Source organism: Mchenga conophoros, linkage group LG13 (assembly GCF_057382185.1).
Source record: "Mchenga conophoros isolate Kocher_MC1m ecotype Shallow Benthic linkage group LG13, M_conophoros_male_GT1.1, whole genome shotgun sequence".
Classification (NCBI taxonomy): Eukaryota; Metazoa; Chordata; class Actinopteri; order Cichliformes; family Cichlidae; genus Mchenga; species Mchenga conophoros.
Genome location: NC_140538.1, coordinates 17,950,897 through 17,964,978, shown reverse-complemented (window position 1 = coordinate 17,964,978; position 14,082 = coordinate 17,950,897). Strand labels below are relative to the sequence as shown.

General features: G+C 43.0%; 1 protein-coding gene across 4 annotated transcripts in view; it reads left to right on the top strand.

Moving 5' to 3' along the window:
• slit1a (slit homolog 1a (Drosophila)) overlaps positions 1-14,082 on the top strand; it is an 83,934-nt gene that overhangs the window by 44,456 nt on the left and 25,396 nt on the right. For all 4 annotated transcript variants that reach the window (XM_085296887.1, XM_085296885.1, XM_085296886.1 and 1 more), the window contains exons 5-10: positions 2,961-3,032; positions 3,817-3,888; positions 4,879-4,950; positions 5,735-5,898; positions 9,671-9,818; positions 13,870-13,941. In XM_085296887.1, coding sequence (XP_085153013.1) covers positions 2,961-3,032; positions 3,817-3,888; positions 4,879-4,950; positions 5,735-5,898; positions 9,671-9,818; positions 13,870-13,941 — 600 coding nt within the window. The remainder of the gene's footprint in view (positions 1-2,960; positions 3,033-3,816; positions 3,889-4,878; positions 4,951-5,734; positions 5,899-9,670; positions 9,819-13,869; positions 13,942-14,082) is intronic.

Genomic DNA, 14,082 nt, shown 5'->3' with positions numbered 1-14,082 from the left:
GTTCCTTTGCCAAGATGATTTCTGAACTATCTCTGGGCTGCTGCACAAGTGATGCACTGTCGTGGTATTTGCTAAAAGGCTTTAACATTAGATTTACTGTCGTTAGATTTTGTGTCAAACACCATGGTGACCATTATCTCTATTTGTGGTGACTGTTGTCATATAATCATGTCTGTTTTTGAATGGATCAGTGCTTCCCTGAAATCAGCTCGACTGAAATCAACTAATCAGAGATGTCAAAGTTCTCAGCAGCAACACAGTTGGAGCCAAGCTTAGAAAAAACCAGTGAGGGGCAACCACAGACTATGTAAAATACAGTATGGTCTCCCACAGAAATGTCCTGTTTGCCATTTTAGGAATGTGTAAATGCAGAAATGTCGAGTTGCTAAATTTAATATTGTTCTGGGTCCTGTAGGAGTTTAACCCGTCGATAAATCCTTATAGAATACAGAAGACTTCAGACTCCAAACCATGACCACTGTGATTATTGTGTTTGATGTGACAAAGGGAGAGAAAGAAACATGCAAAGGGACAAAAGCAGTATAAGTAAATGAGATTTTCTGGCACTATAGATAGCATCATTTATAGTTGTCATGGGTTTTTTTGAGGGGGGGGTGCACATTGTCCCAGAATAGACTTATATTTTTTAAGTGACCTCCCACGACCTCAGCACCAAATCCAGTCAAACAGCACCATAATTGGTAGTCTATAGATCACTCTAACCAATTGTGTTTTAGCATGCTAGCAGGATTGACGAGTTCACCCTAGAGCTATCATTTTACTACTTACAAAAATGGGATTGTCCTCATATCATCAGAGCTTTCCATCCTTTTCTCATGCCTGTCCCCATATTTATGTCTTTCTTCCTCTCCCAGCACCTACTGCCTCCGGCATTTAATGCCGCCTGAGCACAGCAATTTGTTGAAATTTCCCATTGGAGCCTGGGAGTGAACACACACATACAACCACCACACAGAGAAAAGATATCCTCATATGTCCAGGGGCAAGAAGTCATTAACCAAATGTATGCAGAAGATCACAAAAGAGACATCTTTTGTGTGTTGGTGGTTTTCTTTTGTTGTAGAAAGGTGAAGAGAAGGTGAGGGGACTAATTAGTAATTAGAGTTCAGGTCCAGGTAGACCTCCTTTGATAAGCGGCACCAATTCAGCCCGGGTGCCAGACTGACTCAGCTTTCATTTCTTCACTCATGCTGTTTTGCCAAGAGAACAACAAAGGAGCTGGAGGGAGCACAACCGTTCTGGCTCTCATGTTTGCTAGTTAGGAGACACGAAGCCGGTTTGGTGTTTGGGATATGATCCTGCAAAATATGGCAGACTGACAGAATAGCTAGATTATTGTTGTGTAATTGCCTAAATTGCCTGCTAACTGTGATGCCCTATATCTCAATGAAAGCAGATGTTATGCAGATCTTCCGAGAAAATGTAACTCAGAAACCTCACAGGATAAAATTAGAATGTGCCACTAGATGGAATATTTATGTTCTGTCTGAACGCGAGCCAGCGACGTGTGTGTTTCATTTGCACATCTGTACGTGCTCGTCAGGTTTTTGTGTGTTCAGAATAGCAGCCATATAAAGGGCTGCTTACTTGTTCCCTTATCCGCTAAATAAAAGTGCCCCTAACACGGTCATTCCCATGCAACATCATTGTAATGCCGTCTTTTAATGGAACAAGACTGTAAACACGGGGCAAGACCCTACAAGTCAGAGTAGACTGCCACAATTCAATCTGACCTCAATATTTTATGCCATGGAATCAAACACACAAATTCCATTTTAATTGTGGTGTATTTGCAGTGGCCTGCATAGTACTCTTTTAATTTTTGCTGTACCGTAAAGAAACAACCACCCATTCATTAGATGGATTGAGCAACACAACCGCTGTAATGCATTTTACTCCCCTCTTTTGTATCCTGCCGAAACAATGTCTGTGCGATATTCATTCCCGGGAACATTCTGGAAAGCATCACCCAGTGGGGACACTATGTGAGACTGTGTGTCTTGGGAACTCATTTTAGCATTACCCCATGGGGGTTTTAGCGTGGATATTTGTTGTGTGCATCAGAGGATTGCATGCTGTGGTGCGCATGAACATTAACTAAGCAGGAGTCATCAAAGTCTGATTCTGGTGTTGTGCCTTAGCCCTTCTGTGGGTGACCATAAGTGCTCTGTTTACATCTGTCCGGGCTGTGGGAGCCTTCCTTGCATGAGGCAGGAGCCTCTCTGGTATCAGCCAAGAGTTTCCCTGAGTAGAGTATGTACAGAAGATGGTTACATGCTTTCTGAGTCAGGTTAGCTCACAATTTAAACAATAGGCAAAATACTGTGACAATTAAAATAGGTCTTGTGCTTCAAATACTGCTTTTCTCTCTGTTCGGGTCGATTATCACACACACACACTCACACACACACACCAAATATTATATGGGAAAATAATGCTCTTTGTGCTACTGCGGGAACACCACCAACATCTCATTGGTCGCTGCCCAGCTGTCTGTCTGCCCAACTGTCTGTGAACTGGTGCCTCACACCAGTGCATGGTCAGGGCACAGTGAACAAATTATAGCCTGAGTGAACATTGAATAATACAGCCAACAACAAAAAAAATAACATCTTCATTATGAATGAGTTGGCCATGCAGTATCAGACCTAAGGGTGTTGGCAGAAGGAAAAAAAATGCCCATAGCGTTCCTGTTCTGCACCATTGAGTGTGTTAAAAGAAAGAGCTACACTGAATAGAGTTTGATTCCTGCTGCTAGCAAAGCATGCTTAAACACTAGAAGTGAAAGGTTCACAGAGGAAATTGCTGGAACATGTTAACATTGCTTCCGAAATTGAGTTATATTGAACACACATCCTCTCAAAGTAAAAAAAGACCAAACCAAAGCGATAATCGAGGATGGATTGTCTCTAACCGATGCCTTCTTATTGTGTCCGCAGAGATCTGAGCGAGAACTACATCCAGTCCATTCCCAGAAAAGCTTTCAGGGGAGCTACAGACATCAAGAACCTGTGAGTACCTCACTCTTTCCAGGGTAAATGTGCTCTGCCCTGCAATGTACAGTTATCTTCGTTATTAAATAAGGATTGGTCTATAGAAGCTTTAAAAAAGTTATGAGGTTATGATGAATGCAACCAAAAAGTCTAGCAACATCTGAAAGTAACCACATTTACAAACTGAAAAATACATGAAAACAGTTAAGTGATTAAAAGTCGCTTAAGGAAGTATAAAAATAACTGGTTAATTAGTTATTAACATGATTCTAACATTGCAGTTATGGCAAGTCAATGAAGAGTCAAGCAAGATTATACAGAATAAATTATTATATTACAAGCTACTGTAAATGAACATTTTCCAATATTTATCCAGTCGGGTTAATGGCCTTTGGTAACCGCAAAACATTATGTACATGTCGGTATGTGTAATTCCAGCAGACTGTGCATCACACTGATTAAGTAGACTAACTACCTCACACACGCTCACACACACACACACACACACACACACACACACACACAGAGCTCCCCAAAGGCGTCTTGTAGCAACACTGATTTGCATCTTCGCACGGACACATACTGTAGATTTATGAGGTGTATCGATGCAGATAAACAATTAGTGAAGTGCTACTCTTGGGGTTACAAGAGCTGAGATGACTAAACCAGTATTGATTTACCACAATCCATCAGTGTTCTGCTCACTGTACCCATGATTACAAATAGCCTATAGGGAGGCGGAAAGATTGTTTACTGTATGTGCCTCGTGTAACAAAGGCTCTCTCTTGTGTGTGATCTGCAGCCAGCTGGATAAAAACCACATCAGCTGCATAGAGGACGGAGCCTTCAGAGCTCTGAGAGGCTTGGAAGTGCTGTAAGTATCTGAAGTGATGCTATTCATCCAACCCAGCCCTCTATTGTTCCATTAAAGCACTTAGTTAAATTAAGACATTGTTTTGGCCTCGCTAATAAGCATAACTAACAAAGCACAGGCCTGGCTTATACCAAAATACCCCCCTGTGGGCCTCACGAGGGGGGCCAGCATCATGGAGACCAAGCTCCATTAAGTCACAGTTGACAGCAGTGTTCCCTTCGATCACATTAACACCCCCCACCTGCCCACCACTTCACCTCCATCTACACATCACCCACTTCTGGGCAGGCCATCTGACATTTGGGGGTTCCTACCATTTTACAAAAAAAAAAAAAAAAAAGAATCCTATTCAAGTTAGCACTCAATCCTCCATGCATTGGTGACCATGCTTAGCAGTTTTTGAACATTCAATTAATCATCCCTTGTCTAAAGTGTCCAAGCGGTCTCTGTTAGAGCTCTCCACCTGAAACAATTTAGACTTACAGTTCAGGCAGGGGGACGAGGGCACTTTGACAGGCTTGCTATTTTGATAGTGAAAGGCTGTTTTGCATGTGTGTTTGTGTATGAAGGGTTTGAAAAAAGTGACAGCTGCTGTCATGACATGGAGGAAATAGTCGTAGGGTTGTCACAGTGGTACAAGCAGGGATAGGGGGTTGTTTTGATAGGGTCTGTATTTATAGGTTTCGTGGGGGGAGGAGGACAGCTTGCGTTGAAAGGGGGTAGCAGGTTGAAATATTGCAAAGGGTTATTAGGCTGATTGAAATGACCCGATTCTCTTTCTGCAGCTGATGCCCAGAGTTCGATGAAAGTGGTGTGATCATGACTGTGAGCTTGCCTGTGCATATTTGCATGCATGAATGTCTGCATCTGCGAGGAATAAGGTGCTAGACTCCTGATAGGCCACGAGAAGAAAGAGAGACGGGGAGAGTTTCAAAGAGAACTGATTCCAAAAAGTTTACCGATGCTAAAATCTTGTTTTCTTTTTCACAGAACGCTGAACAACAACAACATCAGCAGCATCCCCGTCTCTAGCTTCAACCACATGCCCAAACTACGGACTTTGTAAGTCTCACAAATCCCACCACTTTTCTACTGATCCGGAGATATTTCCCATAAAAATAAAACAATATTCCACACACAAACAGGCAAAGCAGAGAAAGGGCTGAGTCCTGTGTGATTTCAATGGGAGTAGACAGGTTCTGTCATTCCAGTCAATGTTGGGTGGCAGCCATAACCACAGAGTACCACAGAAGGGTCTGTAGCAATGCCAGGGGCCATTATTCCCTCCATCTAAAGACAACAACTGGCCCAGATAGACACAAATAGCCCCACAAGTCTATTGTGTATTGTGCATTGTATGTGATTACTAAATCTGAAATTATGCGCAAATTAAAACAATTATGCCTGCTGAAACTCTGGACCGTGACTCCACTGCTCTTGCGGTGACATTTTAGGCTCCCAGTGGGGTAGTATTATATGGCTTTTCTGTTTGTGTGCACACCATGCGTCTGCACACATGGATTTGCGAGTTAACACACATGCTCCAGAGGTCCACCTCACCACGGCAAGAGTTATTCTGGACAGGCACAGCACTGCAGGAATGCAGTGTTTGGAGTAGGTTTAGAAAAGACCTCTTTAGTGTTCCTCTTTTTTAGAAAGTGTCATTTATAATCATCCGTGCAGCGTATCATTTGTGTTTTGCCACAGGGATTGGATGTGATGAGTTGTAGGAAAGAATAGACACGTTTTATGCTATTTATGTCTTCAGCTTGTGGTATTTTAGACAGAAAAGGAAAACTTCTTCAATCAATCAACTTTTCTTTTTTTTCCCCCTCTCATTTAACAGCCGTCTCCACTCGAACAATCTGAACTGTGACTGTCACCTGGCGTGGTTGGCCCAGTGGCTCAGGCAGAGGCCTACAATTGGCTTATTCACACAATGCACTGCCCCTCCTGAGCTCAGAGGACTTAATGTGGCAGAAGTACAGAAGCATGAATTCAGCTGCTCAGGTAAGATACATTTACAATAAACTTTTGACCAGCAAACAATGCATTTTATAAAAGTTTTTTTTGTGCAAAAGGCAGCAAACAAAATGGTTCTTTATGACAACGTCTCCCTGTGGAGTAAATCTTTTACGGTCCCCTGGTCACACTGACACAAAAACACAGGAAGTATCCTGTGTTTTTGTTTCAGTGTGTATTCACCTGGCAGCCACATGATAACCTGGCAACCCCATGCTCTCTTCTGGCCTTTGCATGAGTGCCCACCTCTTGAGGAGCTGGCGCTGTTGCAAGGAAAATGCCCAGTGCACAGCTGGAGCGATGGCTGCCCCCATTGACAGTAGACCCTCTCTCCTCAATTTGTCATTATTTATAGCTTCTCACCTTCTAGCACAAGGATAACCGTGGCTTTGAAATCACTATTTCTTTTGCGGTGTGTGCGCATGTGTGTGCGTGCGCGTGCACGTGTGTGTGTGAGAGACAGAGAGAGCATGTGCATGTGGGTGTGTCATGCCGTGCATTGGGGTTATCATATCCGGACAATGGAAAAACAGCATGAGAACCTCCACTCCCCACAAGGCCATCTCACTTGCAACGCCAGCTGCGAGGGGTGTTTGTGTCTACGTTTGTGTGTGTGTGTACCTCTCTCTGTCTCTCTCTCTCCATGGGTTGTGATTTTTACGCAGCCATACGGCGTGACAGCACAGATCATTAACTATTCATCGCCCAGGGAAAGAGACTCAAAGCGTGGGAGTGTAACGATTCCAGATACGAAAGGGGAGCAGGGGGTGTCAGGGAAATTTGGTTTCTGATAGGATACTGATACAGAAAGTTGAGGTTTCGAATGATGGAGAGCTGTAGTTCATGTAGCATACATATAAGCTGCTGTTGTGTAAAAATACCTAAAAAAGTTAGGAGTGTTGTAGACAGACAAACATTGATTTTTTTTTTTTTTGAGAGTGTCAATAGCTGATCGTTTTTGTCCCTGCTAACACCAGCAGGAAATCTGCCGCTACTATGTATTTGTGTGTGTAAGTACACAGTGATGCACACACACAAACACATACTAACAGTTTCTTCTTGAGAGGATGAGTGACCAGAAGTTGAACTCCCAGTGAAGGACTCATTAGGGACTGGCTCGCTGGCACATGCATATACACACATACTCCTGTTTTTGATGTTCAGCACTGTGTGGTTGTGCGTGTATTTAGTGTGAGCTGTGACCAGGCCAGGCCACCTGCGGGGGATTTGGGGCGGGGTGGCGCTGTGTTGGAAGAAAAGAAGATGGAGAAGCGAGGCGTGTTGCTGTTATGAGAGGCAGGAGAAGGAAAACGGGGTACAGTGTGTTATTCATCGATTCGAAATATGATGAAATTCTGCAGCACCCTGTGTTATGACTCACTTTCTTTCAGTCCCAGTTTTAGGCTGGAAAGCACCACTGTATTGTAAATTTTTGCCTGTAATGAGCAGAGTAACACATTTACTGCTTCGCTTTGAGGAAAAATATTTTTCCAGGCAATGATTTATCATCGGTCCCCTTTAAAAATGGGGTCATTCTTTAATAGTTTAAAAAAACATTGCTGTGTGCTGTATACCAATACTTAATGATTTAAAAAAATGGAAAAGCGGATTTAAAAAGTACTAAATCCAGGTGAAAATTGGATTTTAAACAACATTTGCAGAATAAACACTCCTTCTTTAACTTTCTAAATGCTTGAAGGGACTCCTGTGCAAAACCAGTCACTCATTTGCGTTATCTCACAAATTTCTGCAGTGAGATGCATTTTCTGTTCTCCAAACAATTTTGTTTCTTTCAAAAAGGTTTTTAGGTTTGAAATCTGGCTGAAAATCTTTTTTCCCCTTAGCTGTAGCCAATTACACAAGCGTCAGTTTCTGCTTTAGGATACAGTTACTCCCGTTTGTCTTAATGGGCTTTTCTGTGTGTTGTTTTATTCAAACCAAACATTACGCATAACTCCCTTGATCGTTTGCAGCAGATCAAACCCAAAGTTAAAAGGTTCTTGTGCCAACATCATGCTCTATATGACAAAAAATGGATGACTAATTCTACCGCATAACTGCTCTCACAATATAATACAAAAGTAAAAATATTGTGTTTGAGATGAAGAATTAATAATAAATTGCTTCAGGGTTGAATACAATACAGCTCTTGTAGTGTGAAACAGGAATTACCCTATAAAAATGGGAAACTGCAGAGGAGACAAATGGGAAGAGGCCAGCGATGGAGGGGAGTTAAATATCAAGACTTGTGAGCACATGGACAGAAGCTAATGGCTTGCAGTGATAAAGAGGCTGAAAATGAGGATGTTAAAAGGGAGTATGAAAGTACAGGTGGAGCAGGGGAAAACTGCTGGAAGAAGGAAAGCAAATAAAAGAAGGGCAATGGGAAGGTAACTGGGTAGCAGAGAAGGCGAATTGGAGAGATAATGGGGGATAGGCAGGAAAAAAAAAAACAGGGGAGGAGCAAACATCAAACAGCTTCACCTCAAGTGTACCTGTCACAGAGCTGTCATTGTTAAGGGCGCTCCAGCTGTGCTCTGCACTCCCCCTGATCCCAGGCCTGTCAGATATGCCATGTTGGATCAGAAGGGAGTTTTTCTCTGCCCTACACCTGATCCCAGATCTGTCAAACCTCTGCCGTCCTCTGATCACAGTGCCTCATATCGCATGTGCTGAGGGACTGTACCAGTGTCACACTCGCGATGATAATCGCTGACTTGATTCCCAGATGTGTCGAAGCATTCCGTCCCATCAGGTAATTGATTATGATTGACCAGATGTATGAAGTCTGACCTTAAACATGTCTTATTAGCTAAATGGTCCAAACACTCGCGCCAGTAATTTTATGGTAAACCATAATGATTCTGGAGTTATGCTTTCTCTGTCACCGACTTTCACCATCACTCACTCTGTCTTCCTCTCGCTGAATGTCTACTCCCACTTGGCTCTCTCGCCAACATTTTTCCACACAAGCTGAGCGATAGATAGGAACGCGATCAAATATTCATGGTTTGAAACTTGGATTAGTAATGCTGTGTAAATGAGGCCATTTAAAAGTCTGTTTTATTCATTTTATCTGGGTTAGACTTGCGTACACACATCTTGTACGCACACACCAAACACGCTGTACTGCCAGCGCAAGCGCCTGCTCTTCACCACACTGTTGACAGTGCCATAGCTATTTGAACAGGTATCTAGAGACAGTATGACGGGTTGTGTGCTCTGTATGCAAATTAAAAAGTTGAAGCTTTTTAGAAGTGGAGAGGTGGGGGGTTGTAAAGCTGAATGTGCAGAATGGCATCAGTTCTTCCCAGAGAACGCAGACTCAGGAGGAATATTTGCGAAGAGATCAATGGATGTTATTGGGAGACCTTCAATTGCCACTCCAGCTCATTCAAGCGCTTTCTCTCCCCTACATCTACTTCGGCACTGCTTTGATATATAACCTAGTTTCTTACCCACTGATTCTAAAAGCTATGTAAGTCTTTTTCTTTTATTTGTTTTTCTCATCCCTAGGAATGCGTGTTCATTTGCAATTCAGCTTATAAAACAAAGGCTTGATGACTTGAGCAGCCGCATAAGAGTTTGAGCCTCAATTAGGAGCATGAGGGGCTTTATATCACCACAGAAAGATCTCCAGCAATTACATCCATTACATCTTGTTATCCTGAAACCAACAAATTCACCTGTGCTCACACACCTGTAGCAGCTCCACATTCCTCTCTTTTATGCATATCCTTCCCTCTGATTGTCTCTTCAGGACACCAGGAGTCTTCAAGCCCGCAGCCTTGCAGCACTGGTGGAGGCTCTTGTCCTGCCATGTGTACCTGCAGTAACAACATCGTGGACTGTAGAGGAAAAGGTCTGACTGCCATCCCAGCAAACCTGCCTGAGAGCATGGCTGAAATGTGAGCGCACTACTTCTTTCTTTATCAAACATGTGACAAAAAAAAGCTTTTACAAAAGAAAAAAAAGTCTTCAAATAAAAACCATCTGTGTCTGAAAAATAATAAGTGCAAAATCTGATACCGCCTGAAAACTTTAGAAATATACATTTTTCATGACTGCTGCACTGCAGCTATCACAAATGTCCATAATTCTTTACAGAGTGTTTTCATGGACGAGTGACTGACATGGAAAAGATTCATTATAAACTCCTCAAAAATTCTTAACATTCTTAATTTAATTCTCTTTGCATCAGTCAACGTTTTCTTTAATTGTAGGGGTTTCACAAGGCCGGGGGAGATATGAGCATGCTTGTTTTATGTACGCATGCTGTTCTGGGTTAGTTTTTTCAGCATGAATCACCTGGCAGGGCATTCATCATTTTGCTGTGCACTGAGAACGACACATACAGTCTTACGGTCGACTGTAGATTGAAACTGCATGCTCTTATCAGCTCAGATGGCTGTGAACCACATGCGAGTGCTTTACTAACATCCCTCCCTCAGTTTATCAGCCCTCCAACATCTGTCTGAGTATTAACTGTTTACGGCCCAGGATACTGTAATTCCTAGGAATGCATGGCTAAACTTTTCAAACGAGTCTTTTTTAGTTCTCTTTATCGGGCTTTCATGCCACTCGCAGAAATCTGCATGAAATGGCACTGCAACTTTGTGATTTATGCATGGTGAGAAAAAAAGGAGGATGAAGGGAGGAAGCCAGCGGTCGCATTGCATGTTCTTCCAAGGAGCATGTGTGTCGTTAGGAGGACACAGCAAGTTTCTAGGTCTCCTCCTCCCCATGGGGTCTGTTTATAAATACCCAGCTACCATGGAAGTCACAGATCCCATGTTCCCCAACAACCCTGACCCATTTCTAGTGCAGTGGCGTTCTGAATTTCCTAATTTGGACATGCTGGTCCACACTTCTTGTTCTTCTCTAATTAAATGACCACCCAAGAAATACAGAGACATTTCTAAAAGCTAGGCTTCAGGCATCTTGCATTTTTACTTTTGGGATATAATTAATTCAGCCTGATCTTTAGTCCTGGTCTACAAACTGTAAAACATGGAAAAATTGAGATGCAGTTTTGCAATGTTTTATGGTTTGTAGACCTCCTCAGCATGCCCTCCAGTTGTAATGTTCCACAAGTGGGATATCATACACACTAATATGATCTATGAGACTAATAACCAGTGAGCTGCACTAATGGGTGACCAGGGAAGCTTCTGAAGGATAGCTCTATCATGCACGTTTTATAGAGAGTGGAGTCTATCTGGATAGCAGATGGGTTAGGCCATGTTAAAACCTTCCCTGCCCTTCACATCTAATTGGTGCTTTACTGTGTTCTGCTAATAAACTCTACTATGCTCTGACTCATCTTTTGCAAGACCACAAAGGTAAATCACTCTGTTATATTATGCCTATTCTGTCCTGCCCACCAGGGCCTTACCTTACAGGTTTAATTCCCACAATTTTCTTTCCTGTACCTGTGTCTCCTCCTCTCTTCATTTTTTTTATCACTACATTTCACTCTGTCCTCCCTCCCTGTCTCCCCCCATTGCCGGATTTCAAGGAAACAAATCAACGCCGAATAACTAAAAAAGAGGGGGTTGAGGCGCTGGTCCGTTCTGTAACTTGGTGCAGCAGGTTTGATCTGTGCTTGAAGTTCATTATAAAATCAGTTGCAATTACAGCAAGGGCGGCTGCTAGATATCAAGGCTAGCCTAATACCTTGTTAATGAGGCCCTCTGTAACTCACGAACACACACGCATGCTGCTCTCATTATGTACAAATCGGAGGATTGCGAACCTCTCTGCCCCGTTTTACCCTAATGAATGCCAGTGTTGTGTTTATGGCTGCCGAGGATGTGAGCTGGTTTCTGGTCCTCTGTCTTGTGAAACCAGGCCCAGTTAGCCTGAACGCTACCACAACAGATTATTATGCGCCATAGTCCCCGTCTGCAATGAGTGAATGCTGCCATAAAATTCTCCCCCCTGCCTTTCATCCACACCGCTATGGCTCTGCCATCTACTTCTTACTCACGCACTCACTGGGTGAATACCCAAAGGCATAATGTGTTTCCCCTTAATGAAAACCATGCCCAGGCCCTAATGAAAAGGATGAAGAACATTGATTAGACTGATACAAACAAGAGAACACACACACACTCAGACACACATACAAATGTTGAGCCTGATAAATTGGATGCAAACCATTGATCGTCGGTCCACTGGCAACTCTGAGAGATTCTATCTTATTTTTTTCCTGTCTGCCAATTGGACGGAGTAGCTCCTGTGTTGATTGCAGGGATTAAGTCGCTTCCACATATTGATCTGGAAGGAGTGACAATGTGAGAGCTTAAAAGTTGTCAGGCAGGCAGTGTGTGTATATCCTTGTCTGGCTCAGAGAAACACACCGGGATACCACAGCATGTAGGCATGCTTATACACAGCAGACGTATACATACACATACAAACATCATGTAGAGTGCCAGACTGGTTTGGACCAGTCAGACAGACTGGTTGATGAGAGAAGGCGCTAAAGCCACTTGGCCCACCACTCTGCCGCATGGTGAGGGCAGAGGAACCACAGTGCTGTCACTCCTCTCTAAATCCACAGACTCGCTGGGACATTCAGACAAAAACAGACAGAGAGAGCATGTCCACCACAGGAATCTGTGGTCTGGAATCACTGCTATCCTGAGAATGTCAGTTGGATTTCTATATCTCTCCTTAAAGGCCACTCCTTTTGAAGGGGAAAGATTCTTGATTACCAAAAAAATAAAAAATAAAAAAAAATGTGGAAACCCCAAACTGTTAACTGTTGTGGCTAATGTCCCAACAAAACATTTACCCCCCATGGATAGAAATAAACATAGTCATGCAGAAGGCCTAAGAGGCATGTAGTAAATCTGAAATGCCTCTAACGGAGTAATTAAATCCTGTGGAAATGGTTGCACGCCAAGAAGTCACATACTTAAGAAGGTGATGGTTAAATCTATCAACAGCCATCCTTTGGCCAAAGAGTTTTGCAGATTTTAAAATATTTCTCATTTCCCTGCGGTGACAAATAGCATCTTAATGATTTTTAGATTCTGCCGTAATCGCCCGCCCACCGCAGGCCCATGCCTCATGGTCTGCAGCCAGTCCCTCTGCTGGGAGGCAGAATGGTAGACCAACCAGACAGGCTTGCAGCTGGCTCCCTCTGGGCCCTGCTAAGCCTTGGTAAGGACAGTTTTAAAAGCTGTGAACTGACCTGCAGATAAACAGCCCTCTGCCAGTTACACAAGGGAATTGGTCTGGGTCCCAAGTAGCAGTTTGAAACGCACATATGCATACCCGCTCTAATGGGATGTCTATTTCCCTGGGCACATCTGAGACTGATTAGAGTCGGTTACTGCTCTGTACTACATGCCCAAGTGTATGTTTGTCTGTGTATTAATTTCATTCTTTGACAGTTGTTTTATGGTAAGATTTTGTTTCCCGAGCGCTTTCCTTGTCAACTTTACTTCAGCAGCTCTTAGGCTCAGAGGAAAAAGTAAACTCAAAGAAGCAATATTTCACCCTGCTGCAAAGGTTTCAGTAGACACTTTGCAGACACCCTGAGGATAACAGCGAATTTAACAAGAACAAGTGAGATCATTATTGATCTCAGGATCTCATATGAGAACATAAGTGCTGGAAACTGTAAATGCTATCTCACAAAGAAATATGACTTTTAGTTTTAAAAAAAAAAGGCCTTAACACTCTCACACAAACCAAGACCGAGCATTTTCCCCTCCAGTCCTATTCCTCAGCACTTTAGCATTCACACTGTTTATTGGTTCTGATGATGTTATGACTCCAACATGCCTGGACCTATTACAGCTGGGGAATAGATCTCCACTAATATAATCAGGCCAATCACTAAGGGTCAGAGGTGATTACTCAACTCTGTTAACATGGAGAACTCTATTGTTTGTTTAAATAACACTATATCTTCTTCTCCTCTCCTCTCCACTTCTCTCCTCTCAGACGTCTGGAGCAGAATGGGATTAAGTCTGTTCCACCCGGAGCCTTCTCTCCCTACAAGAAACTGCGTAGGATGTAAGTACATCAGTACACTCACCCTCAGGGCTAAATAATACAGATGAGAACGAGAAGTTTAGGGCTGGAAAAAGAAGCGACAATTGGCGGTCTTCTCATTCCACATCCAGGGAGCATGAAGTATTTATTTTGTCTGTGCCT